This window comes from Hesperophylax consimilis, chromosome 20 (genome assembly GCF_061612785.1).
Source record: "Hesperophylax consimilis isolate HC1 chromosome 20, BYU_Hcon_1.0, whole genome shotgun sequence".
NCBI classification, from domain to species: Eukaryota; Metazoa; Arthropoda; class Insecta; order Trichoptera; family Limnephilidae; genus Hesperophylax; species Hesperophylax consimilis.
The window spans coordinates 14,969,196-14,997,079 of NC_142855.1; the positions used below are offsets into that span (position 1 = coordinate 14,969,196).

Sequence of the window (27,884 nt, forward strand, 5' to 3'; positions counted from 1 at the left end):
GTATTTTCAATCAACCATCTAAATATATACATATATAGTTTTTAATAAGACGCCATTTTGGATTTCAAAATGGTGGCATTTATGCATAATATATATACATAAACCATCCAAATGGCGTTTATATATTGGGGAATAGTGCGCTGTATTGTATTATACATAGTGAGTATGGAAAAATATCAACACAAACGACGACGACAATAAATAATTATTGCTTTGTCTTGTGATGAAATTCATTTCATGTGGGATTTAGTGACAGATTTCCAGTTATGGAAATTGATCATTACAAGAGTGACAAAAGAAGAATATTGTGTATTCTTTGGCAATGCAACCCAAAATATAAATCGTTGACGTAATCACTGACAATGTAACCCAAAATAATACATATACATTACGTAATCGGTAACAGAGTCAGAGTTAAACTCTGAATGTACAATGTAACCCTTTTAACAGTGGGGATTGATTTTGAGATATAGATTTTGGTTGTAAGCGAAAAGATCGTAAGCAAAAGATGGTATGTAAAAATATTATAATTATCATTTGTTTGTAAGCGCATTTGATCGCAAAATAAACTGTACATTAACTCATAAAATAAATGATTACACGTAAATCATATCAAATATTATTATTTGCTGACAATCATTTGTTTGCGTTCATTTGATTACGATCATTTTGTATATGATCATTTTGTTTACAATCATTTTGCTTACCATCATTTGAGACTTACGGTCATTTGATTACGATCTATAACCATAAAACATAGTTTCAATGATAATGTAACCCAAAATACAAAAGGGTAACAGATTTCGAGTTACAATAATTATTCATTGAATGATATTATATTTAGCGACAATATAACCCAAAGTATAAATCGGTAACACATACTTTGAGCTATATTTTTTTTAATTTTTCAGGTGGCCCTTGAGGCCCAGGAGGCCCATGAGGCCCCAGGACGTTTTCAAAGAGTACAAGTACGAGGTACAAATAACCAATCAAGTCAAGTTTCATTATAAATTGCAGCCAATAAGGGTGTTGTAAAGTGTTTCAGTGTTAACCACAAACAACATGTCACTTAGATTAGTCACTTATATTTATAATCTCCCACAGATGCTCTGGCAAAACTGTGTCTCTCACCCAAACGTTAATATCGCACTTCCACAACTACACTGCCCTAACTCAAAAATCAAGTACAGGGTTTTCCAATAAGAGGTGTTATTTTGATATTCAAAGAAACTTTTCTTGTAAAAGATCAATGGTTTCGTTGCTTGTGTGGCACGTAGCGCCGACTTGTTGAAAGTAAACGCTGTCCAGATCAATACCATCCAATTCCGGCCATAAAACTCATTAATCATCTCTCGATAGCGCAATCCATTCACCGTAACTGTTGCTCCAGCCTCATTTTCGAAAAAAAGTCAGGTACAATGAGTCCGTCGGACCATAAACCGCACCAAACAGTCACACGTTGAGGATAGAGAGGCTTTTCAACAATAACTCTTGGGTTTTCCGAGCCCCAGATGCGACAATTTTGCGTGTTGACGAAGTCACCGAGGTGGAAATGGTCTTCATCACTCAAGATGATTTTTCGATGGAATTCTAATAATTAATAATAGTCAATTTTAATAATTTCAATGCGTTGTTGAAGCGTGTATCGTTCCATTTTTATTAATGGCGTAGTTTCTACTTGTCAAATGTAAAAAAATTACAGCTTCAAAAGTAACATCTACCAAAATAGCGGGCTATTCAAAATAACACCTCTTATTGGAACACCCTATACATACAGTGAAATCTCGATCCATCGTTACTCGAATAGTCATTTTCTCGCGTTTGTCGTTCATATTTTCCTACCCCGAATTAATTTCATACAAAACTCGCAAAAATAAATAGCATTGTTTTACCGCAATCGATCGATTGCTGCTATCCTACCGATCGTCCGAATTTGACGTTATAGTTGTCGTTGGAATTCATTCAAACACAACAGTGCGCGCGTGTAGTTATTTTTTGCTTTCCAGTTTTTGGGCATTTCAACGTGAAAAAGAACCCTCCAAGAAAAATTACAAATTGTCGATGTGAAAAAAAAATTTATAAGTGAAATATGTGTCTTTTTTAACCCTAGATAACTAATCGCTCGTCGAGGTGACGACGCGCTACTCGGCGAAATTCGAAATCACCCTTCCCCCCGCTCCCCGACCTTGACTCTTTCATTACCTTCCTAATTTGAGTAAACAGTGCATCACGTGACGCGATTGCGGCCACACGCATACTAGGACGTACCCTATGACCATCTCGTCGTCCGCTGGACAAAACTTTAATTATAACAACAATTTTCATTTTTAAAGTACGTATATTCATATATTTATTGTTGATGTTGGTGAATCTTCTACAATAGAAGCACCGGTTCCATCTACGTCAATCGTGCCTATAATTAGCTACCTGTGTCCATCCAAGGCCCAGAGGATGACCAAACACCGTTGCACCAGATGTAGAAAGGCTATTTGTGGTCCACATAATGTTGACATGTGTGGTCACTGTGTAGACTGATATTAATTTGTTTATTATAAACCTTACTTTTGTGCCATGTAACAAGTTCCTATCTTAATTAAATGATTTATTTCTAGTGTTTTATTGCGTAGTCCACTCGACGAAAGTGTAGTTCCAATGAAACAATGAAAACAGTTTAGTTATCTAGGGTTAAGAATATTATAAGTACGAGTGTAGCTTTTTTCTGTTTTCTTCTTCGGTGGAAAAAAAACTTCTTAAGTGGGATCCAAATTTGACTTATTTTTGGTAAAATGAATTAAAAATGTTTGATTGTTTTCAGTTACAAAAGCATCGATAGTTTTGTGTTTTGTCAATCATAGCAAACACAAAAATCTCGAGCTGCCCCTGTATAACTCGCGTGACCTCCTTCGATAAACTAATAAAATTTTATGACTGTTGAAAAAAGGTTAATTTCAGGTACCTCTATGTTATGACTCGTTTATGCACAGCTTCGGTTTATGATGAATTTACTGCCGAACTTCTAAAACCTCTTAAATGGGATGCAGACAATAATAAAAAAATAGTAAACTTTATGACTTTGGGAAAAAAGGAACTTTTTCAGGTACATTCGCTACTGGTTTTCATGTTTCGCCGATCTTTTAAAACTTCTTAGGCGGAAAAAACATGTGTTTTTCGTACGAAATTTCAAAGGACCGAAAAACGAAACTTTTGAAGCGAGTTTCATTGTATTTCAACCGGACCCTTCCAAAACGATAGATATAAATTTCACAGTACAAACATAAGGCATCCATAATATATGTTTGACAAACGGCAGTCCAACTACGGAAGTACGAAATGATAGCAGATATACGCACTATATATTATAACTGTCGTCCGCAAATCTATTACGCACTTCTTATCTGTCACGCAAAGTAATATAAAGGCCACATGTGCCAATAGCTCATTCCTTGGTCCTTCACCTGTGCGTCGTTTCTCTGTTCCTGCGAAACAGCCTTCGGTTTCACGGTCAATTCTACGCGAGGCTTTTCATCTATTTTGTCGATTTTGACATTTTCGACAATAGCCACTTTTTCTACAATGATTTTTTCTTCGGTCTCGTTGACTCTATTGTTGTTTTCGTCTGCTTTCTCAACGATTTCTTCTTCTTTTGTTTTGCTGGACGGGTCTAGTTGTGACGGACGTCCGTACAGAAGGTTTAGGAATTCTTCCGTGCATCGATCGTTTTCTGTTTTTGTCGGTGGTTGCTTTTTCGCCGGTGCAGTGGTTTCGTCAACTTGAGAACTGTTGATTTCGGGGCTCTGAAAATAAAAGAAAAATATATTATAATATTATTAATCTGTATATATTTACCATTTAAGAGACTTTTGGCCGGACAATAATTTGGTGGCAACTTTGGCCAGTGAAGGATTTGTTATTTTTGTGTTGATGTTTTAAAAATAAAAAATTTCTGTTGTCACTGTATTATACAGTAAATTATGTAAAATATGTATAGTGTAAAAGCCCATCAGGGCGTTTAAATTAATAAATAAATAATCGGTACGCAAACTGTAAACTGAAGTGGCCCCATCTCACCAAAGAATTTAAGAGGCATTGCACGCTCTGCACGTATACATAATTGATATTCCCGGGTGACGTTTCTCTAAGAGCGATATGGAATTCACTTGCACCACGTGACTTATGACACGTGATATAAAGAACGAAAATTCGATTGAAAAAATTCGGTTGAATTTAACTTCCAAATGAGATAACGGATGACGCAGCGTATTTCGCACTTGGCGGGAGATTGGATTGACATTTTTCACGAAACGTGTTGTCGCGTCGACACTTCTCAACGTACTGACCTTGAACCGGTCTCGTTGCGGAGGGGAAGAGTCAGGCTACACGTAAGTGTAGCCAACATGTCGAAAATAAAATTCATTCGGTCGTGAGAGCCTCAGTAAACTTACTTTCTGGATACGCCTCGTATATTCATTTTAGAATGTTCATTCAATGGCCCAATTCCTCTTGTCATGTTGTGCTAGAACATCTTTACTGCCGCGTGGTATCTTGAACAAGTCGTGGCGATGACAACAACTTAAGTTTTCAGGCAGGTATAAGCTGTCAGTAGAGTAGTGAATTATACTAAAACTAAGTATTGCAAGATTTGCAAAACGTTCGGTGCATTAACCTCGGATAAGTTCCATGTGTCTGTATATAGACATACCCAAGGAATTTTTTCTGGATTATTCCAGCATATTTATTTATTTAGTTTGGTGCGAGATCCATACACGATATAATCTCTACCACACTTTAGGATTGGTATCAGCACTCCATTGTGGACTGCTAGCCTCGATGTTGCCGAAGCATTATTAACAATTATAACGGCTAATTGATGTTACTACCTTTAGGTGAAGTTGATTTTGCAAGTCGGCAGATTGGAGAGTGTCCTTCAGCAGCGCAGGATCCACTTGTGCTTCAGACATCTGAAATAATGATTACCACAAAATTACACACAACTTGCTCAACACCTACTGACAATCTGGTTGATCTTTATTGACGCCTAGAGTTAAGTTTGAGAGATATTTCTCCCAAACTAATACAGACACATAAAATTCATGCTATCTCATTTTGTATTACGGTGAGATATATAATTTAAACAGTGTTTGAAAGGGAGAATGTTTTGTACATGAATTTATGAGTTTACTATACATAAAACTAACAAAATAAATTCAGGGTTTTCCAATAAGAGGTGTTATTTTGATATTCAATTGTAAAAGATCAATGGTTTCGTTGCTTGTGTGGCACGTAGCGCCGTCTTGTTGAAAGTAAACGTTGTCCAGATCAATACCATCCAATTCCGGACATAAAAAATCATTAATCATCTCCCGATAGCGCAATCCATTCACCGTAACTGTTGCTCCAGCCTCATTTTCGAAAAAGTAAGGTCCAATGACTCCGCCGGACCATAAACCGCACCAAACAGTCACACGTTGAGGATAGAGAGGCTTTTTAACAATAAATCTTGGGTTTTCCGAGCCTCAGATGCGACAATTTGGCTTGTTGACGAAGCCACTGAGGTGGAAATGGGCCTCATCACTCAAAATGATTTGCATTTGATTCACTCAAGTAAATTTAAATAATTTGAATGCGTTGTTGAAGCGTGTATCGTTCCATTTTTATTAATTGGCGTAGTTTCTACTTGTTAAATGTAAAAAAATGACAGCTTCAAAAGTGACATCTACCGAAATAGCGGGCTATTCAAAATAACACCTCTTATTGGAAAACCCTGTAGAATCTGAACAATTAATCAAATTTCAAAGTAGAAATTCAAGTTTTGTGAAATTTCTGTTCAAGTTCCGTTATTATTTCCTCATAGGCTGGTGTGTTTTAAAGTCTTGGATAGTAACAGAACATGAACAGGACCTTCACAGAATTTGAATATTAACTTATTTAGTACTAGTTGTACCACGCGTACGCATTGCTGCGGATCAGTCTGTCTGTGCAGATAGAGAAACAATAGCGCGTGTTGTTTTTACGTCCAACAGATGCCTTTCCTACTGTAGTGTGATGGGTATTGGAGAAGCAGTAGACTTAAAATTAGTTAACTTAAAATTTGAAAATTAAAATTAAAAATAGTGGACAGGATAGACATCTCTGGTCAGTTATTGTATAGATTTTGCTCTGCAGGTGAGTGACAATGAAATTCAGCCATCTGTGCATTTAACAGCTGGATTCATCTGAATTATGTTGTTTGACAAAAGAGCGCACCACTATTCCTGTTTGGTCGATTTACGACTAAAAGATTAAAATATTTTTGTCACAAGAAAGTGACAGTTTTTGAATTACTATGTGTTAATTCAAATATTATTCTAAATTCTACTCTCTTGAGAGCTGGTCGTGACAGATCATTATTTCATGGTGCGAATGAAAGTTTTATTGTGCTGATTGCCGTCCGCTGCCGAATTTGGAGATTAAGGAATTGCTGCCATTCTCAATGAGAGTGATATATTCGGTGAGTTCTCTGTTTTTATGTATTTGGTGGCTGGATGATAATTTTGTTACGCTGCTTGCAGAGTGAATTTTGTAATCAACCTTTTTTTTTAATCAACAACAAATATAATTACTATCGCGAGTGTCACTGTTCACTCAGTTAGTATTTGAAAAACCAAATAATTGAATTCGCTTATCAATATTGATTTATTAATGAGATTTATTTATTACGGGACGTAGAAACGTGGCGCGGCGAAGCGAGGCGGGGGACGGTCGCACCTCTTGTAGTTTTAACGAGATTCACCGATGATCTGAATGGTAGCAATCCGCCGTTACACTTACATAAGTAAGGACGCGTCCAGCACAGCCGGGAATTTAGTATAGTAGCGCTACGCTTCTTCAATATTATTCTCGTAGCTACGAGATGCAATCTTCTGTATTCTAGGACGTACCGCAAATGACTCTCGCAAAATGCCACATTACAAAATTTGGTTGTTTTCAGGTGAAAATAATCTATAATAAGCAATAATTGTCGAATAAAATATAGTATTTATTGAATTATTTGGCAGTTCGAAAATAAACCAACGTAGCATAGTGGATAGTGTAACTGTCAATCAGACGGCTGTGGGTGCGATTCCTGTCAGCGGCATTTAAAAAAAATTTGTTTCTGTTGTGTTCCCACAAACAGTTCTCCAACTCGTCGTGGAAGGAAATTATGAATAAGTTCTTTGTGTTAAATCAGGGATTTATTCAATACTTCGCGTATTAAAAGAGTGACTTCGATGGTCGACCTAACTAGGAGCTGGCTAAATGAGATCTGAAAAACACAAGTTTGTCTCGGAGCAGCGTAACTGGCCCTGGCGACTACTGACTACTGCTGCCATCTTGTGGACTTCCAAGCAAGCTCTTTGCACTGCCCTCTATGAGTGCATCTGTGAAGTTCTTAGCTAACTCACTCCCCAACAGTTACCCTTGTCTTATAAACATAAAAAAAACATAATATTATAAAATTTACTTACTGGACTAGGCGCAGGGGCTTCATTACTGACCGGAGTGTAATCTTTGGCTTTCATTATTTCATCCATTATTGAAGTATCCTGGAAACAGAATATTTATTTATTTATTTCAATCAGTTTGTACATAAGTGTTATTTAGAAAAATAAAACCAATTATGGATTTCCTCCTTGTGACTTTAACTGAGACAGCATAATTTAAATTTGTGAGAAAGGAATATGAATTAATAAATGTATATAAAACGAAAAATTTACAAAACAATACATTTATAGCCATAGAGAGAGGTTGTAGATATAAATCAAACCATAATAGAGATATAAACAATAGAGATATAAACATTATTCACAAACCATCAGAGAAATATTCTTTTATGGACCTCTTGTATTTGGTAATTTTGCAACTGAAAATATCAACCTTGGATAATACGCTATTGTAATTATTGCAAAGTCTGTTCAGGTAAGAATTCTGCTTAGATTTCGTTTTGCTTTGATCCACCCTGAACAGGACACAAGAGCGTGTTGAACGCGCAGGTACATTGAATGGAATCTTGTTTAGCAACTCTGGGCATTGAATACTATTGTTAACTACTTTATACAGGAATAGTGCATCCTTATGATGCCTCCGTACACTCAGTGAATCAATTTTAAAGTATGAAGCTGCTTCTGCATGATTATTAAATCAATACAAAGATATTTTAGGAATTTGTTTTGAATTGCTTCGATTTTGTTTATGTGGATTTTGTAAAATGGAGACCAAACAACTGATGCAAACTCCAAATGACTTTGTACATAGGCAAAGTAGAGTTGCATAATGATATCGATGCTATTAAAAAGTTTTGTGTTTCTTATGATGAAGCCTAACATTTTAGCAGCTTTATTTGTGATTTGATGTATATGAAGGTTATATTGTAGTTTACTATCAAGGGTTATTCCGAGATCACGAATATCTTTTATTTAATATGTTTTATTTTAGCTGTCATTATTAGAATAAGCTTCAATCAAATGACAATAGATGTCTCTAATGACGGTCTCAGTGGTTGAGGGGTAAAGCTTTCGACTAGCAAGCCGTAGGTCGCAGGTCCAAATCCCGGCGAGGGCAAGTAAATTATATTTGATTAATTTGCACAATTTCACAATTTAATCAAATAATATCTCTAAATAGTGTAAAATAAAGTCGCTATCTGCGTCTGTCTGTTTGCGCGCTTGTACGTCTAAACTACGCAATGGATTTTGATAGGGTTTTCACTATCATTCAGAGAATTTCTTCCAGAAGGTTTACATATACAGGGTTTTCCAATAAGAGGTGTTATTTTGATATTCAATCGTAAAAGATCAATGGTTTCGTTGCTTGTGTGGCACGTAGTGCCGTCTTGTTGAAGTAAACGTTGTCCAGATCAATACCATCCAATTCCGGCCATAAAAAATCATTAATCATCTCTCGATAGCGCGATCCATTCACAGTAACTGTTGCTCCAGCCTCATTTTCGAAAACGTAAGGTCCAATGACTCCGCCGGACCATAAGCCGCACAAAACAGTCACGTTGAGGATAGAGAGGCTTTTCAACAATAACTCTTGGGTTTTCCGAGCCCCAGATGCGACAATTTTGCTTGTTGACGAAGCCACCGAGGTGGAAATGGGCCTCATCACTCAAGATGATTTGCATTTGATTCACTCAAGTGAATTTTAATAATTTTAATGCGTTGTTGAAGCGTGTATCGTTCCATTTTTATTAATGGCGTAGTTTCTACTTGTCAAATGTCAAAAAATGACAACTTCATAAGTAACATCTACCGAAATAGCAGCCTATTCAAAATAACACCTCTTATTGGAAAAACCCTGTATATTACATGCATATTATATTTATAGAAAGTAGAGAAAGTCTCATTGTATCGCCGGGTAGTATAGTATAATAGCTGACATACGCATGTATTATATATATACATATAAACCTTCCGGAAGAAATTCTCTAAATCAGACATTCCCAAAGTGGTCTATATGGACCCCCAGGGGTCGATATTGGCTTGCTGGCGGTCCATGTAGTGAAAAAAAAATTTGGGGGTTCACGAGATTCAAATGGGGGTACATACGAGCGGACCCCCATTTACCTCAAGTCAACATTTAGGAGTTCCGTAAATATCACAATACACCTAACACAAATATAATAGACTGATAAATTACTTATTTGATATTTTTATATTTCGTAAATTTGTTAATTGGGGTATATAAATAAAGTCCATGTTCCTTTTCTCGTCAGAATTAATATATTCAAGCAAAACATTGCACATTGGAAACCGCGAATTTTCCTAGTTCCCCAACTTGTTTTTGAAAAACTTCCAGGGTAATAATGACGTTCAACATTTAAATGCACTTCACACAGACTTCAAAACTAAGTTTGAGGACATTTTGACTGTGGAAATGGAACGTTGAAGAATCGGATATCATGTGACAAGAAGAACTGTCCGGAATAAGCACTGACAAAGAACTTAAGGGGCAGTTCTGTAGGGCCAGCTACAGAAAGAAATTTCCGTTGCTTATCCTGCTTCATTTTCATTTGGTGTAATACCTCACAAGGGTGCCCCTGTCTGCACAATGTAAAGACAGAGGAACTATACCGCCACCCGGTTGTTGGACAGGCAAGGGAAGGAAATCTTTTTAAGAAAAAATAAATTGATTATCACATGGGACGTTAATAGTTTTAGGAAAATTCAATATTCGGCAGGCAGGGGGTCTACGGGGCAAAAAATTTTGGGAACCTCTGCTCTAAATGATAGTGAAAACCTTATCAAAATCCGTTGCGTAGTTTAGTTTAGAGAATTGCGGTACGTTCCAAAGTAGAAGATACTCTAATTATCGCCCTGGTGTAAGAACACCATTCAGAATTGAAATGAGCTTGAAATGGCTTTAGCCGTGTTTGGTGATCTGAATAGCCAGGTACTTCCTCGCCTTTCTCTTCCCCTTCCTACTACCTTCAGCCTCGTGACATATCCCAATTGGGGACGCCATAGTCTCACTAATGGTTCTATAGACGGTTGGGAGCAGTAAAAAAAATATATGAAAAGTTTGTATGGAATATATCTAATACCTGATGAGGTGTGGTTTTATAGGAGGCGGCTGCGTGACGCATCTTGTCCAGGAAGTCGGGGCAGGCGTGTCCCGCAACCCAGCTCTGCAGGGCCGATGGGATAGACGTGCCGGGGTCGTCGAAGTACGTCAGGCTGAACTCTATGCCGGGCTGCAAACAAAACTCATGTAGATACAAACACTAAGTACACAATCTCTACGCTATTCTAATACCTCCGCCATAGGTAACCACACAAGAGCGCCCCTATCTGTACAGTGTTAAGGTAAGGGAGTTATGTCGCCACCCGGTTGGGCAGCATTGTGAGGCGGGTCAGGGTATGGGCTGTAGGAAGGGATGTCTTGAAGATACCCGGATTATATGAAGGAGGAAAAACAGATGCCGGAAACTTGTTTCACATGCGAGCCGTGTTACACAAAAACGAGTCGAAGAAGCGGCCAGTTCATGAAGCCAACATCAACTGTGTTTGGTGACTTAGCAGAGATGCCCGGGTTCATAGGGTGAGGTTGTTTTTAAATCTTGGCGGCAGATGCGTCTGCCCACGTACTGCGTGGCGGGCCAGATCGAGAGACTGGTTAAGAGAGGCCTTCTGACCTCGCCAGCAGGACTCTTGCTGGACTTATCGCATTGCACTGCAATTGGAGGGATGGATTTGTACGTTCGTCACTTCTAAATTTCAACCGTGTTGGGCGTACGTTTGGCGTGTTTCCCAACTGTACATCGGTGCCGAATAATAATAACGTGGCATTTATATAGCGCAGTTTATTGTCATTTCACTTCAAGTGCGCTTTACTATAGCAAAATTAAAAACGGTAATTTAGTATTAGTGGTCATGTTCTTAAAATTATTCCTACAATGTGCCTTACCCAATACAGATCTAATATTATAACACTAAATACACTGTTTATACAAAGTAGTGAAAAAACTTAGAATAACAATAACAGCAGGACAGGACAAAACAAGAATATTAAAACTAAAAACATAATATAAAACAGGAGGCATTTTTTGCTCAGAAATGAGAATCTTCTGGGCAGACATTTTAAAAAGGTACAATAAGGAGGCAACCGAAACCAAATAATTACGGGAAGTTTTAAAATATGGCTTGTTATAAAATATTGAAAAGAAGTTAAGATTTATGAATGGTTGGATTTTTTAAATAATTTTGTTTTTAAAGCCCATTTAAATTAAGCCAAATTGTGGAGATTAGTAAGAGCTGAGGGAAGTCTATTCCAGATGAGCGGGCCTGTTACACTAAAAGAACGATCATAGTAAACGACTCAATTTGACCTAGAAAGTTCGATTAGACGATTACTAACATCTTGATCTGCTGACTTCAGCTCAGATCAAGTTTTTCTTAACATCTTCTATTGAAATTCTGGTAGAACAAAGAAAGAATTCCCACCTGATGTAGGATGGCAGAATGTCTTTGCAAAATCCACAATTCAACACAAGGTTAATTAAAAAAAAAACTAACCTGATCAACCTCCTTGAACGGCTTTATCACAAGATTGCTCCAGTACCTCTTCACCCGGAAAGCGCGTTTGGTTTCCGGGGCGTCCGGATGTTCGCAGGACTGCGAGGACATGACTATCACCTTGGACGCACTTCTGCTTCCAAACTTCCTCCTGTTCTCCACTAGAATCTTCCCGCCGTCCGGCAGAATCTTAGACCTATTCTTTTGTGAATATCCCGTATCGGCAGAATTCTGATTTTCTTCGTACAGCTTTTTCTGTATGCTGTCGAAATTCGTGCTCTGGTTTTGAATATCGCTCTTAGCGTTGTTTTTTGTCGGCGCTTCGTTTTTATTGTTATTGACGTTGTTATTATTGATGTTTTGCGTCTTATTTGCGGGCATCGGTCTCGTGGATCCCTCGTTGTCCATGTACGCATAGCGCCTGACGTATACATAGTCTCGATTGGCGAAGAATCGCTGAAATTAAAAAAATATATTATAAGAAAGTTAAATTAACGGGCTTCTACCTTTCTCTTTCCTATCTCCTTCCCCTGTCCTTTCGTTTCTTCAGTCTCACAACATCGATATCAGGATCATTTCATTTCATTATTTGTGTTAGGTTAAGTCTTTGAGGAAGGGAATTGCAACAGTGCTGTTAACGGGTAGAAAAAATAAATAAATAGTAATTATTATCATTTGTTACTCTACAACACAAGCTGCATCCAAAGCATGTATGAAGGGTCCGCTCCTGTCGCGCACGCCGGGTTTTGAACCCCCAACTAAATAGTACCATAAATAGGCATATTTTTTTTTTTTTTTTTCTTGTTTATTCCAGATCTCGGGGAGGGTGGTGCAATCCCACGAGCTCCATATTATACATAGAATATATAAAGTAAATATAAAAAATATTGTTAGATAATACATACACAGTAAACTAAAAGAAAATACAATAATAATAATAATAATACAAAAATATAATTAGACTAAAGTTTTTTAAAAAGAAAAAAATATTTAAAACAAAAATATATATGTATATATGTATGCATAATTTTTATGAAGATTTGGCTCCATCGCTTGTAAATAGGTCCCTGCCTATATCCAATCCTATTTCCAAATCAAACTAATAGTAATTTGTATTTTTTAATTATCCGGCTCGAAGGACCAACAAATGGAGTGGGTTAGAAATAATTACAGAATTTGGAAGGAAAGGAAAACAAGATGGCATAAAATAATGTAATTACTCACTTTCCATTTCCGCGATCACTTTCGATTGACGAAACACATCACAACACCTTTTGTTTTAACACATGCGTAGTTCTCCCGTAGACCATTGAAGTTTCGAAAGAAGAAGAATGGCACGGCGATGTAACACATTCGAAGGTTATTAATGCACTGAAATTTGTTACACGGATTGGTGTTAATTTTTTGTAACAACCTTACATGGGTGTGCCTTATGCCAAGGTTTTGGGTACAAGTACAGGAAGGCAGGGATAATTCCTACTTACCGGCCACAAGGTTTCCCAGTGTATGACGTCCTGCTGGTCATGGTGACTCGGTGGTTGCGTCAGCTTGCGCAGTCCCAGCACCGTGTCGTCCCAACTTCTCCAGTAGGCCAGGTCCGTGTGCATGGCCAGAAAGTCCACGGCCGTCACTTCCGGGTAGCGGCCGTACACTGCCACACAAAGTGATTGATAAGTACACATATACCAAATAGTCCCACATTAATCGAACAGTCATGAAACACATTATACACAATGTCCAAAAACCTTCGAAAAAACTGTTGATTTTGTGTAAAAAATTTTTGTGATTTCGTTTTCAAGTAAATCAATGTGAAGTTGGAAAAAAATCTAGGGGTTCACATCAGCTGTTTAATGTCTATTAAAATCCGTTTATGTAGATTTACCAAATTCCCGCTTGTACTACGAATTTCCAAACACTGTGTATAGTACAACAAACTAAGAGAATATCCTGATACTGGTCATTCGCAGGCCAGAAACTCAGAAACCGATAAGTTATTCAAAATCCCGCAGGCATTCAAGGTCATCAGAAAATCAGAAATAGACAAAAGTAATATAAAAGTACAAGTTCAAACTTGCACTGAAGATACATCAAATGTTGGCTTACCTCCCTCCCAAACAGTGTTGCCACATCGTACACTACGCAACCAGTCTCAGTATTATTTACACAGTTGTACGATATCAGGCAAGTATAAGAGAGACAGAGCTCTTGTTAAATGGGTTACAACCAAAAGGTAATAAGTCAACGGCGACATTATTATTCTATGTTCAGGCCATTAGAAAGGTCCAACAGAATATTATTGGTAATGTCCCACCTTTATAGGCGTAGAGTCCGGTGCCAGGATCTTCCTCCCGTCTCCAAATGATGATGTCCTCTGTCTCCAGGAATGGCTGCCAACCACTCTCGTCTTCCACCGCCTTGTTCTTCTCACATCTGCATCACACAAACACAAGCATATAAATCATCAACTTGCTTAATGCGGAGATGGTCGAAAAAAATTTCGAACTTGTAAATTTAAAGAATTGTTCAATTTCTCCAAAACAACGCGTCCTTAGAATCGGCCTAGAACTTTTCAAATGTCGAAAAAACAGAATGGCGCTGATAGGGAATTTTGTTGTGTTGCGTATTATGAAATTCAAATAGGATGGCGCTATTGCAATATCAGGCAAGCGCAAGAGACACAGCGCAAGCTAAATAGGCTAGAATTAAAAGGTATTAAGTGAGTGGCGACATTCATTGGCAATTGCGTCTCTGTAGCGTACGAGGGAAGCGTTGCACGTATTAGGGTGAACGGCGGTTTTATGGCGTGGTTTGATATCACAAAAGGTGTTGCAAGGCTGCATAATGTCACCGTGGTTATTCAATCTGTACATGGAGTATGCAAGAATTGAAAGTGGTGGGAATGGGCGCGAAATTGAGTAATCTGTAAGTGTGTTGCCTATTGTATGCTGATGATGCGGTGCTGATTTCTAACAGTATGCAAGATCTACAGTCTCTCGTGTCCTAATGAATGAAGTATGTATGAAGAATGAGTTAATGATGAATGTAAGTAAGTCTAAAGTCATGGTGTTTGAAAGAGAGAGTACGAAAACAGTGTGCAATATAGTTGTGAATGAGGAATACTTGGAGCAGGTGGATGAGTTTGTGTATTTAGGAAGTATGTTCTAGAGCAGTGGTTCTTAACTTGGGTTCGATCGAACCCCAGGGGTTCGGTGAGTCAGTCTCGGGGGTTCGGTGGAGGTCAAGACCCCCGACTTATATGATTCGTGGTGACACGTCCCGCTTATCCATCATTGGCTGCAGGTGATCAAGCAGCGGTAGAGCTTGCGATTACAGCAGAGCCAGGTTCAACAGCAACTCTTCAGAACAACATCGCTCTCAACGTTTTGGTGTCAACAAATGGAAACATACCGTGTTATTGCTAAGAAAGATTCTTATACCGTTTGTTACCACATATATTTACGAGTAATCCTTTTCGAAGATGCTGGATATAAAAACGAAGAAGAGGAATAAACTTTGTTGTGAAAATGACATGAGAGTGGCACTTGCCGGGGGAAAGCCGCGAATTTCTGAATTGGTTTCTGAAAGGCTACAGCAGAAGTCACACTGATTTAAAATAAATAATAATTTATATGTTTCATGTTTTGATTTAACCATTAAAATGTAATGTTTTGATCTTTGTTTTTTTTTTTCATTTTGTACACCTATATATAAATATATACCATATTTTGAATTTGTAAAAATCTAGTTTTATTTAATCTAGTTATATGTAACTGTTGGGGTTCGGTGCCTCTAAAAAGGTCAAGAACCACTGATCTAGAGAGATGGGAAGGTTGACAGAGATATTGAAAGAATGGTAAATGCAGGTAACTCCATTAATGGAGAACTGAATGCAGTTGGCGCTAATAAAAAACTGTCCAAAGAGGTGAAGCTAGCAGTCCAAAATGGAGTTCTGGTACCTACCCTGATATATGGCAGAGAGGAATGGAATTAGCAGAGGAAGGATGTAAACAGGCTGAATGTTGTAGAAATGAGATCCCTGAGGCGTAAGTGTGGTAAAGCCATGAGAAATGTGAAGATCCGCAAAAAAATCAAGGCTGATGAAAACTTAATGAGTAAGATTAAGAAAGGGACGCTCAGATGGTTTAAGCTTACAGAGCGAATATGTGAATGGTAGAAGACCGGGGGACGCCTGAGAATGACATGGCACGATCAAGTGAATCAGATACTTGAGTCAGGCCATGTCAAGAGTCAGAATAATAGAAGAGTATGTAAGAATTTGAATGAGGCAAGAAGTGTGTGGTGTGACCGAGTTGTTTGGCGGTCCGTCCTCTCTGCCTACCCCTGGGGAGAATCGGCGTGATGGTTAGTTAGTTAGTTAGCGAGGAAGGCATTTCTAGTGTGTTTGATCTATTCAGTGTCACCAGAAATACAGGGTTTTCCAATAAGAGGTGTTATTTTGAATAGCCTGCTATTTCGGTAGATGTTACTTTTGAAGCTGTCATTTTTTGACATTTGACAAGTAGAAACTACGCTATTAATAAAAATGGAACGATACACGCTTCAACAACGCATTGAAATTATTAAAATTCACTTGAGTGAATCAAATGCAAATCATCTTGAGTGATGAGGCCCATTTCAACCTCGGTGGCTTCGTCATCAAGCAAAATTGTCGCATCTGGGGCTCGGAAAACCCAAGAGTTATTGTTGAAAAGCCTGTCTATCCTCAACGTGTGACTGTTTGGTGCGGTTTACGGTCCGGCGGAGTCATTGGACCTTACTTTTTCGAAAATGAGGCTGGAGCAACAGTTACGGTGAATGGATTGCGCTATCGAGAGATGATTAATGATTTTTTATGGCCGGAATTGGATGGTATTGATCTGGACAACGTTTAATTTCAACAAGGCGGCGCTACATGCCACACAAGCAACGAAACCAATGATCTTTTACGATTGAATATCAAAATAACACCTCTTATTGGAAAACCCTGTATAAAGGCTTTCTCCTCATGAATAACATTATGGATAGGTACTCACTTGCAGTACAGTTTGTTGCCTACTGGTTTATCAATAAGCAATCGTTTCTGACAAGTCTTGCAAACCAATGTGGCTGCCTTCAATATCTCCAGTTGTCCCATTTCTTTTGTCAGCTCCTGAAACGAGGAATAAACAGACATGCTTATTAAATTAAAGAAAACTGTCATCTTAGATTAATCATCAAGGGTAACGAATGGGCTGACGGACTAGCGAGGAAAGGGGCGGAAGCAACACTTCCGGGATCCAAGTCGGCTGTAGGAGTGGCAGCTTGTCACATCACACATTGGTGGGTCAAATGCCAGCATTGGAAGGAAAGGAATAGTACTCATCGATGGACCAGAACCTATACGAACCAAGAAACTACTCGATATGGACAGTGCACTCACTGAGGGAACTGGTAGGACTACTAACGGGACACTGCCATCTCAGGAGACACATGCAGATATTGGGAGTGGAATACACCAATAGATGCAGGAAATGTGAAGAGGATGAAGAGACTCCAATTCACCTATGGTGCCAATGTCCTGCCCTGGTGGGAACTAGGCGCAGATACCTGGGAAGACACGTTGTAGAACCAGAAGACATAGCCACATACCCAATGACAACCCTGGTGAACTTCATTAAAGGGACAATAGCACAATGGGCAATTGGCCTAAGTGCTCACGGGAACTACATATAAACCGTCTCTGTTATTTGAAAATGCGTTTCTAGTTATTAAGTTTATAGTATGTTTTTTAGCAAAACTTGATGTATCATATATGTGACAGCCAGCAGATCAGAATAAAAAATGTGCGAACCTTAAGTCTAGCGTCTTCTACGTCACACTTCTCAGGACGTGACGCATTGTACACGGCCGTGAGGGAGACGAGCAGGGCGCGCGGGGCGCCTGGGGACAGCGGCGGGGGAGCCCCGCGAGAATGCCGGCCCAGAGGTGGCCGGCGCGACGGCCTCTGCCGGCCCGCAGAGAACCAGCGCTGGCGGCCCAGCGCCTCCCACAGCACCCGGCTGCAAATACAAGATACATTATTGATTATGGTGGAAACAATGCTCTATGAATACATACATCAAATAACGATAGACTAGCCCTCTCGTACCTAACTTCAATCAAAAAATAACACCACCTAAGAGTCATTTCATAATACAACTTTCCATCCAATTCCGATGCTACGAAAGGCTATATATATATATATACAGGGTGTATCGGCACATACCCAACAAACTTTAACCAGCTATTCCTTAGCATATTTGGAGTAAAAAATCTTATGTGCACTTTGCTGTCCGGTAACGTTTGTTTTTAATAAAAAATTTACTATTCATATTTTCACCACATGTCACCACTGTTTTATCCTTTGTCAAAGTTTGAAAACCCATCTGGCAATATTTTATTCGAATTCCGTTGAATAATGCACGTGTGTACCTATATTGGCGCACTTTTACAATCACAACGAAATGGCACGGCACTATTCGTCTCATTTTTAACTATTATTATTTAGTGTTTGCGAAAAAGCGAAGACGCTTTTCGACATACTTGCTTATAACAGCTGTTGAACACGAAAAGCAATGCCAATGACAGTGATGTAGTGTGGAAATTTTAAATTTTTTTGTTTTTAATTGAAAAAAAAATGCTACCGGACAGCAAAGTGCCCATAACATTTTATACTCCAAATGTCCTAAGGAATAGCTGGTTAAAGTTTGTCGGGTTAGTGCCGATACATCCTGTATATATATATATATATAAATGCAAGTTCGCTTCGTTAACTGTGTCAGCGCTTAATTAGCAGCAGACACATACCTGGACGGATGAGAACCTCGTGCTGGCACTGTTGGTGAACGCGTTGCACTCTTTCGCTGCAGCAGCTGGTCCAGTTTCCTCACCACCTAGGATTCTTGCTGCAGAGTCTCCATCTTCTATCTTCGTATCACCTGTTCATGTACTTCATTTTATTTAACTTAATTTCACTTATTTTTGTAATATTTATATTTTTGTAATACCTGCATCAACTGTAAAGTGCCCCTGAGGTGATATCTCACAAAAGCGGCGCTATACAAATTGTCCAGTAAATAAATAATATAAAACAGAGCACAAAGCTATCGCTCAAATCCCATGTTGTAATTTGTTAATTTTATCGGTCAATAGCAAACCTGAAAAGCATTGCGTCACAATATATAGAGATAAATTGTAACCCAACTTAAAGTAAGCTTGTTGTACAATCTTATAAAAAAGATACATGAAACTAGTGAAAATCGTTCATTTGTGGCAAAACTGTTGTCGTAATTTGTCGTTTGCTAGAGAGAAATGTGAGATTTTTACCAATTGTTACTTTAATCGATACCCTGCTTCGAAGCTAGCTATAAGGTATGATAACGTCTACAAGAGCCCCTACCTAAAACATTTCTAACTGCCTATTGTGTGTTTGAAAATTGATGGTTGAAGATAATCCAGAGCGTTGAGATGAAATTGCTGGAAGACAAATTAACTCTGTGCAGACCATAGACATATGAATATTAGTAGACCTGCCCTAAGTGATTAAAAGCGTATTATCCCCACTCCCCATACCGGTTCCATTGGAGCCGGCTGTGCTCGCGTATGGCCTCAAGTGAAATTTGAAAACGTGACGTCATCATTCTTGTGCGAACTATGGTCGAGGCATCATCGGTTCATTTTACGAAATAACACGGCAAAATGTTGACTTGTACTATGAAAACTTGTAAAAATAGATGTGAAAAAGAGAATAAACCCAATTGTCGTATTACACTCCATATATAAGCATTATTTTACTTTATTTTAAGCATATTCACATCGTATAATATGAATCAGTTGTTACTATCACATCGAGAAACGTCTGGACGCGAAACACAAAGCTGGTTGGTTGCTGGGAAGTAAATTATGAACATTTATAAAAGTGTCTTAACTAAATACTTAAACGAAATATTCGACTCTGAAAATAGAACTGAATTTTTTTGCCGAATTTGGACTTCGCAAATTAGTTCATAACGTGGCGAGTAATTTGCGCTCCCATGTAAAAATGTCTATTCATTCAAAAGCAGATTTTACTTTTAAGAAGTAAATGGTGATATTATAATGCGAGATGCCTATTTACTGTCAGATTGATTTATTGACGAATCACAGTCAGCTTCACTCCCTTCGTTCTTCAACAGTTGATTTTACCCCTCGCCATTATCTTCTCGTCTATTGATTCCTATGTCTGTAGTGCAGACCAACAAAAGAGTACGAACTTTTGACTGCGAGAGAATTTTTTGTTTTTTATATTAGCCCTGCGGGATTAGCCTTATCCCCTTTTTGGATGCTGTCTGAGGGGGTCTTGTTAAGGAAACAAAGGAGAGTAGGAAGGGACCAGTTGGAGAGGTCAAAGGGTCTCCCCAAACCAGCCTCTCCAGATCTGGCACTCCACCCAGCTGGCAGACAGGTGCATCCTGAACACACCTCACCGATGAACCCGGGCACTCCCGCTAAGTCACCAAATGTGGTGAAATACTTGGGGTGACCGAAACCGGCCTCCCAAATTGAAATAAATATTTTCTTAAGGCGATGCACTACGTAGTAATGCAAAATCATGTGTTTTTGGTTTGTTAATTTGGTCGCCTAGAAATGTTTCAGATGCTTTAATTAAATACTGCGAGTAGAATACATCTTGGCCTTTGAAATAATCGAGTATTTTTTATATAACTCTTTTTATAAGCCCAGAAAAAAATAATGTGTAAGGCCTATGAAAACTGGTTTAAAGTTCAAAATCTCCTACTTACGAACCCATTTTCGGTTATTATTTTCTTACATAATGTGGCAAATTAAGTTATTTATAAAATGATCGGAAAAAAATTTAATATTTTTGCCTGAACATCCACAAAATAAAATAAAAGGCACTTTTTGGCCATGTGTTTTTCATACATAAATCTTGCATAGTTGGTGTTAAGCGGGAATTTAAACCTTATCGTCATCTACGTAAGGGTTGTTATTGATAGCGGCTCGTTTTAAAATATTACACGACGTAGTGCATCGCCTTAAACCAATTTTTTTGGTATCGGTATTAATCTTAATATTTACAAGCCTCGTTTAGATAATACTTAGTCGATGTCGTGGACCCATCGCATCGAAGCAACTTTATAAATGGATTAACGATCTGAGATGACCTAACCATTGAAATTTTGCCTACTCTTCAGAGAAAAGTCACTATAGAAGTGATTAAGCCAGGTTCGAAGAATACCACAAGATCGAATTCTGCATGCTGCATTTCAGATGTAACACATTCAGTGAGCCGTCCTGGACAATGTTGACAGAAACAACTCCAGAAGCTTGCGAGGAGAGGTTGGACCTGATTTTAACGGCGGCCGCTGAAGTATCGCAGGAAAGGACAGCGTCGAAAACAATTGACAAAAATAATATATATTCAACCAAGAATTTGAATGAGGCAAGGAGTATGTGGTGTGACCGAGTTGTTTGGCGGTCCGTCCTCTCTGTCTATCCCTATGGAGAAACGGTGTGCTGGTTAGTTAGTTAGTTGGTGACGAAGGCATTTCTAGTGTGTTTGATCTATTCAGTGTCACCAGAAAAACAGGGTTTTCCAATAAGAGGTGTTATTTTGAATAGCCCGCTATTTCGGTAGATGTTACTTTTGAAGCTGTCATTTTTTGACATTTGACAAGTAGAAACTACGCCATTAATAAAAATGGAACGATACACGCTTCAACAACGCATTGAAATTATTAAAATTCACTTGAGTGAGTCAAATGCAAATCATCTTGACTGATGAGGCCCATTTCCACCTCGGTGGCTTCGTCAACAAGCAAAATTGTCGCATCTGGGGCTCGGAAAACCCAAGAGTTATTATTGAAAAGCCTCTCTATCCTCAACGTGTGACTGTGTGGTGCGGTTTATGGTCCGGCTGAGTCATTGGACCTTACTTTTTCGAAAATGAGGCTGGAGCAACAGTTACGGTGAATGGATTGCGCTATCGTGAGATGATTAATGATTTTTTATGGCCGGAATTGGATGGTATTGATCTGGACAACGTTTACTTTCAACAAGATGGCGCTGCGTGCCACACAAGCAACGAAATCATTGATCTTTTACGATTGAATATCAAAATAACACCTCTTATTGGAAAATCCTATATTATATATGTAAACCTTCTGGAAGGAATTCTCTAAATGATAGTGAAAACTCTATCAAAATCCGTTGCGTAGTTAAGAACTAAGCGCACAAACAGAGAGATGTGAATAGTGACATAGACAATAGCCGAGTTTATTGACCATTTACGAACAGTTGGAACTCTTAAAAAACAACTGACTTGCAAACATGGACGCAGCAATATAGCTTGGGCTCAATAATGAATTTGAATCAGTATAATAACTTACATTCAGTAAGTCTGAAAATCTCAACGCTCTCTGATATTTTTATCTTTCATTTTAGAGAATGTAAACAAGTTGTATTATTTACGATTTTAAGCAGCAAAATTAGAAATTCTTTGTCGCTTCTGCAAGTCATCTGGAAACCGTATTTGTTTTGCATGTACCTATTTACAACAATTTAGTCTCAAAATAAACACTCTATTCTTTAAGACAGAACACTTTGCACTCTCACAAATATACTGCCGTATCTAAAAAAGCGTTGTTTTGAGTTTTCTGTTGCACAATCAACTGACCCAAACAATACACACATAGGACTGTGTGTATTGGTGCATATGTATGATTTGAATTACTGAATTCTGAATATCTTTAAATATAGGTACTTGAAATGAGATAAAACGTAGACATATTTTTTATTATCAAACCAAGTCAATCAAATTTAATCAGAAAATTATAAGGAATTAGTCAAATTACGGTCTATTAAAGATAACACTCTGATTTGTCTAAAAAAAATCATTATAGATCTACCGAGATTAACAATATGAATTTAATATTATCGTTAGAATGATAATACATAACCTTAAAAAATTATTATCATACAGAGAGGGTAAAAATTAGCTTTTACGTTGGTCCTACTTTAAATCTTGGCGTGCCAATGAAAATTTTAACATGCGCCATCTGATTCTATTTTCGTAATAATCAGTTGAAATTCCATATCATAAACGATATATTTTACATGTAACATTTTATATTTCAAATAAGGAATTATACAATTTGTCCAAAGAAACATCACCATCTCAAAGACAATTTTTCTTTCAAACATTCTTCAGTCAGGTAGGTACCATAATATTGAAAAAATGCAAAAAATAAGAAAATCCAAATAAACACGACGATTTCACATTTGAAAAAAGAATCTTTACTGAACCATTAAAGCGGCCGTCATCTCGAAATGGAAACGGAATGTGCAAACAAATTTATAGACAGATCAAATGAAAAACGGTTGAGTTAAAACAGGACTTAGCTACACTCAGTCAATTTCTACAATAAACGACTAATTACATCGGGGGAGATGGAAAAACATGCACATAATAGGTTCTTAGTTGGGTTATTTAAATAATTTGTGCATATTTAGAATGAAGCGAAATCTTTCAGCAAACGCACATCACCATCAACATTAAAACATTGGTCGAAACACGGAAAATATTTCGCAAGTGCATTAACATCAATGCATATTTTTCGAATTGCCCCGACGTAAACAATAACATAACAATACAACTAGACTTGTTTTTGTCTCACAAAATTAAGGCGATGCCATACGTAGTAATGCAAAATCATGTGTTTTTGGTTTGAAAATTTGGTCGCCTAGAAATGTTTCAGATGCTTTAATTAAATACTGCGAGTAGAATACATCTTGGCCTTTGAAATAATCGAGTATTTTTTACATAAGTCTTTTTATAAGCCCAGAAAAAAATAATGTATAAGGCCTATGAAAACTGCTTAAAAGTTCAAAATCTCCTACTTACGAACTCATTTTTGGTTATGATTTTATTGTATAATGTGGCAAATTAAGTTATTTATAAAATGATCGAAAAAAAATTAAATATTTATGCCTGAACATCCACAAAATAAAATAAAAGGCAATTTTTGGCCATGTTTTTTTCTTGCATAAATTCAAACAGGCAGATGGTGGTAAGCGGGAATTTAAACCTTATCGCCATCTACGTAAGGGTTGTTATTGATAGCGGCTCGCCTTAAGATAAAATATGGCAAGTAAGAAGCACTCTTTTGTTTTCAGTAAATTCTTCATTCAAACGTTCATGTATGAAGAAGATATACATTAAAAAAATATGTGTTTATGAATTAAATAAACGACCGGACCTGACGGTGTTTTCGTATTATGCCTAGGCGACTGACGGATTTTGAGGTGTCAAGTGATCAACTCAGCGCAGTACCATAATAGAGCAACAACAATTTGCAAACGACGGCCATTGTTGTTGTTATTGCTGATTTGCATGTTGTTTTACTGCAAGCATATAAATAAACAGAGTGATTACGACTATTTTTAATGATGAAGTTTACTTAGCGACGGCAGTGACTTGGTAATTTTGCGCCAAGACCTGTACTTAAACTTTGATTGAGAAAAAAATGGAATTTTAATGCATCTTTTACTATCTCCCACTATATAAATAGTTATTTCTTGTAATAATTAAGTTGAAACCAAGTGCTGTTTATTTGTGCGTAAGATGTAAGTGGAGTAAGGGAATTTTACCGATCGTGGGAACGCACAAGGAAGACAACATTACACGACCAAGACAGTGAATCAAATAGTCGAGTTGGAATAGCAGAAGATTATTAACTGCAGGGAGAGTGAGATAAGACAGAGCTGTGTGGCGGTCGATCCTATCTGCTTACCCCCGCGGAGAAACGGAGCGATGGTTCGTTAGTTAGTTAGTCGTAACGCGTAAAGTTTCCATATTGGGGCCATAGTAAGCGAGCGTATATTTTAATTGTCATGACATAACCACTGACCTGAAATTCATTTAATGACGGCTTCCTATCCACTGTTTTTACGTAGAATTGTGGAGATATTGCACCCAATACTGTGGATATTGGACAGGTAACAAAAACACAAAACTAAACGCACGGCGACCTCATGAAATTACATTAATTTGAACATTTGAAGGACTTATCAAACGTGATTTCTTTAGAAACTAGAACTAAATTATTGCCAGATTTGTTTTAGCTGTCAGTGAAATTTTGGTGCTGCCATCACAAAAAAAAATATTTCGATGAAAACAAAATTTTTGGATATATTCCCCAGATTCAAAGCATAGATTGACATACTTATATTTGAAGTCGGGATCGCGCAACAGATACGCGCACGACAGCACTAACTGTAAATAAAGCTTGACATTAATAACTTTGCAGTCGGTTACATCGACATTATGATTATTGGGGGTGTTAGAGCAAAATAAATCCTTGGAGAGGCCGTAATTGTAAAAAATACTTGTAAGTAACTATTTTGTTTAGTTGTTAAGTATCAGGTAACTCCATTAATGGAGGACTAAACGCAGTTGGCGCTAACAAAAAATTTTCCAAAGAAGCGAAGTTAGCAGTTAACAATGAAGTGCTGGTACCTACCCTGATGTATAGAAGTGTGGCATAGAACATGCAGTAAAAGGATGAAAGTAGACTGAATGCTGTTGAAATGAGATCCCTGAGGCGTATGTGCGGTAAAACTATGTATGATCGTGTGAGGAATGTGAAGATCCGCAAAGAGTGCAAGGCAGATGTAAGCGTAATGAGTAAAATGGAGAAAGGGACACTTAGATGGTTTGTAATGGAGTGTAAGGAGAATTTAAGATCCAAAAGCGTCGGGGTCGCCCGAGGAAGACATGGCACGATCAAGTGAATCGGATACTAGAGTCGGGCCATGTCAAGAGTCAGAATAACAGAACAGTATGTATGAATGTGAATGAGGCAAGAAGTGTGTGTCAAGACCGAGTTGTTTGGCAGTCCATCATCTCTGCCTACCCCTGCAGGGAATCGGCGTGATGGTTAGTTAGTTGGTTAGTAAGTATAAAAAATCACCGTCATTAAATTGATAGGTCCATTAAATTGTTCACTGCACAAAAAATATAAACATGAATTAAAAATTAAAAATAATACTATAATTTTTTCACATGTAATTATTTTCCGCGGTTGACGGCACATTTTAAAGTTCAAATTGATGGCACCTTGTCCTAATACAAGACTCACGATGTTTTACAATTAGTGGTGTTCATTTTCAAGTCTATTTTCACGGAGAAAAAAACCGTGGACCATGTTTTCGAAAAACTTTGAAACATTATTTCGTGCATTACTTTCATAGGTTATCCGTTTGTATCGCCTATTACAAATATATAAATTCATTTTGAAGAAACCGAATTGAAAATAGTATTTTGGCCGACGAATAACAAAAATGGTGGCATTTTCGGATCCTCTTATATACATAATAAATTCAAAATTTGAAAAGCGATTCCGCTTTCCCGATGACATATTTATTATTTTACAAGCAATAATTATTCGCCTGAAACACTCATCCACATTGAAAAATCTCCTGATAAAAGATACATGACGCCAACGGGACATGAACCCGTGTGCTTTCGATTTCCGGTCGACAGCTCTGACCACTGAGCTATGGCGGCTTATCTCTTATCCGATAATTCAATATATAGTAGTGTTTCATTCAACAATTACTGCTTCTTACATTTTAATAATTGTTACCCTTTGTGCTATGCATAAAAAATCTTGTCTTAAAACATTAGTTTACCAAAAAAATAATAATACATATTTATTCCCCGGAAATGGGGAAACATCCCCAGATGTCATATCAATAACTCGTCAATTTATTTTTAAAAATTAAACACGTGACAAGCGGTCCAATCGTATTTGAATAGTATTTTTTATTCAGAGCTAAATACCAAGGTCAAGATCGATGTAACCCAATACTAACCAGGGAAATTATTACCCAATACTAACCAGGGAAAGAATTATAACTCACGAAAAAATTAGCTTCATCACCGCCATCTTTCGTGCTGTAGAAAATGAACTGACAGTTAGCCCGTTGTCCCGCGGGTCGGTAAGCAATCGACATAAACCGAATGCTGCAATACCCTGCACAGAAAAGTTCCACACTGAACTACGCTGCAGACCGTTACCTTACTATGGAGAACTTAATTTTGTGCGCAGGGTCTTGCAGTATTCGGTTTATGTCAGTTTATGTCGAATGTTTACCGACTCGTGGGACGACGGGCTTAAAGATACCTGTTTTCGGGCTTTTGCACAGAGTTATTATGCATAGTTAGTATAGGTTAGTAGCAGGGATTAGTACCAAACCCTGCTAAACCCAGTGCAAAGTCCGAAAATAGGTATCTTTAATTGTTGGTTCATTTTCTACAGCACGAGCCGTATTTATAAAGATGGCGGTGGCTTCTTGCATGGATCTAAAATGGCATTTTTAGGTTCTTGGGGCTTTTTAGGTTCAAAGCTTCACGCATTCACTTATGATTGGCTTAGAAAATTGAACCCACACAAAAGCCTTAAGTATTTTGATTATAAATTATTGAACAAATCCGTATTTATAAATCGCGATGTCGAATACGAAAAAAATACCATTGATTAAGCCGCGTTTACACCAAAGTTGACAAAACATTGTTTTCAACTTTTAGTTGAAAACTAAAAGTTGCTCTTCTCAAATTTAGAACAACAAATGGAAAACTTGTTGCCAAAGAATTGGCGCGAAAGGCAGTAGCTAGCGCAAAGCGCGCAGCAACAAATCTTCCACTTTTAGTTGTCAACTTTCTTTGATCTTTACCGACACTCCGCAGGAAACCAAAATTTAGTGGAAGATTCGTCTCTCCACAAGTGAAAGACAGAAAAAGTTGCTGTATTTTGTAGAAAAAGCAACAAATTG

At 37.7% G+C, this 27,884-nt stretch overlaps 1 protein-coding gene across 1 annotated transcript; it reads right to left on the reverse strand.

Annotated features, from left to right (window-relative positions):
• Positions 1–571: 571 nt before the first annotated feature.
• On the reverse strand, positions 572–25,129 carry LOC149414157 (uncharacterized). The gene is made up of 10 exons (XM_089644342.1): positions 24,959–25,129; positions 17,863–18,070; positions 17,066–17,181; positions 14,344–14,462; positions 13,517–13,683; positions 12,033–12,488; positions 10,562–10,711; positions 7,485–7,562; positions 4,878–4,958; positions 572–3,794 (listed from the first exon to the last, which is right to left on the reverse strand). The coding sequence occupies exons 1-10, from the start codon at positions 24,967–24,969 to the stop codon at positions 3,399–3,401; spliced, it is 1,782 nt and encodes a 593-aa protein (XP_089500468.1). The 5' UTR covers positions 24,970–25,129; the 3' UTR covers positions 572–3,398.
• Between the last annotated feature and the right edge of the window lie 2,755 nt (positions 25,130–27,884).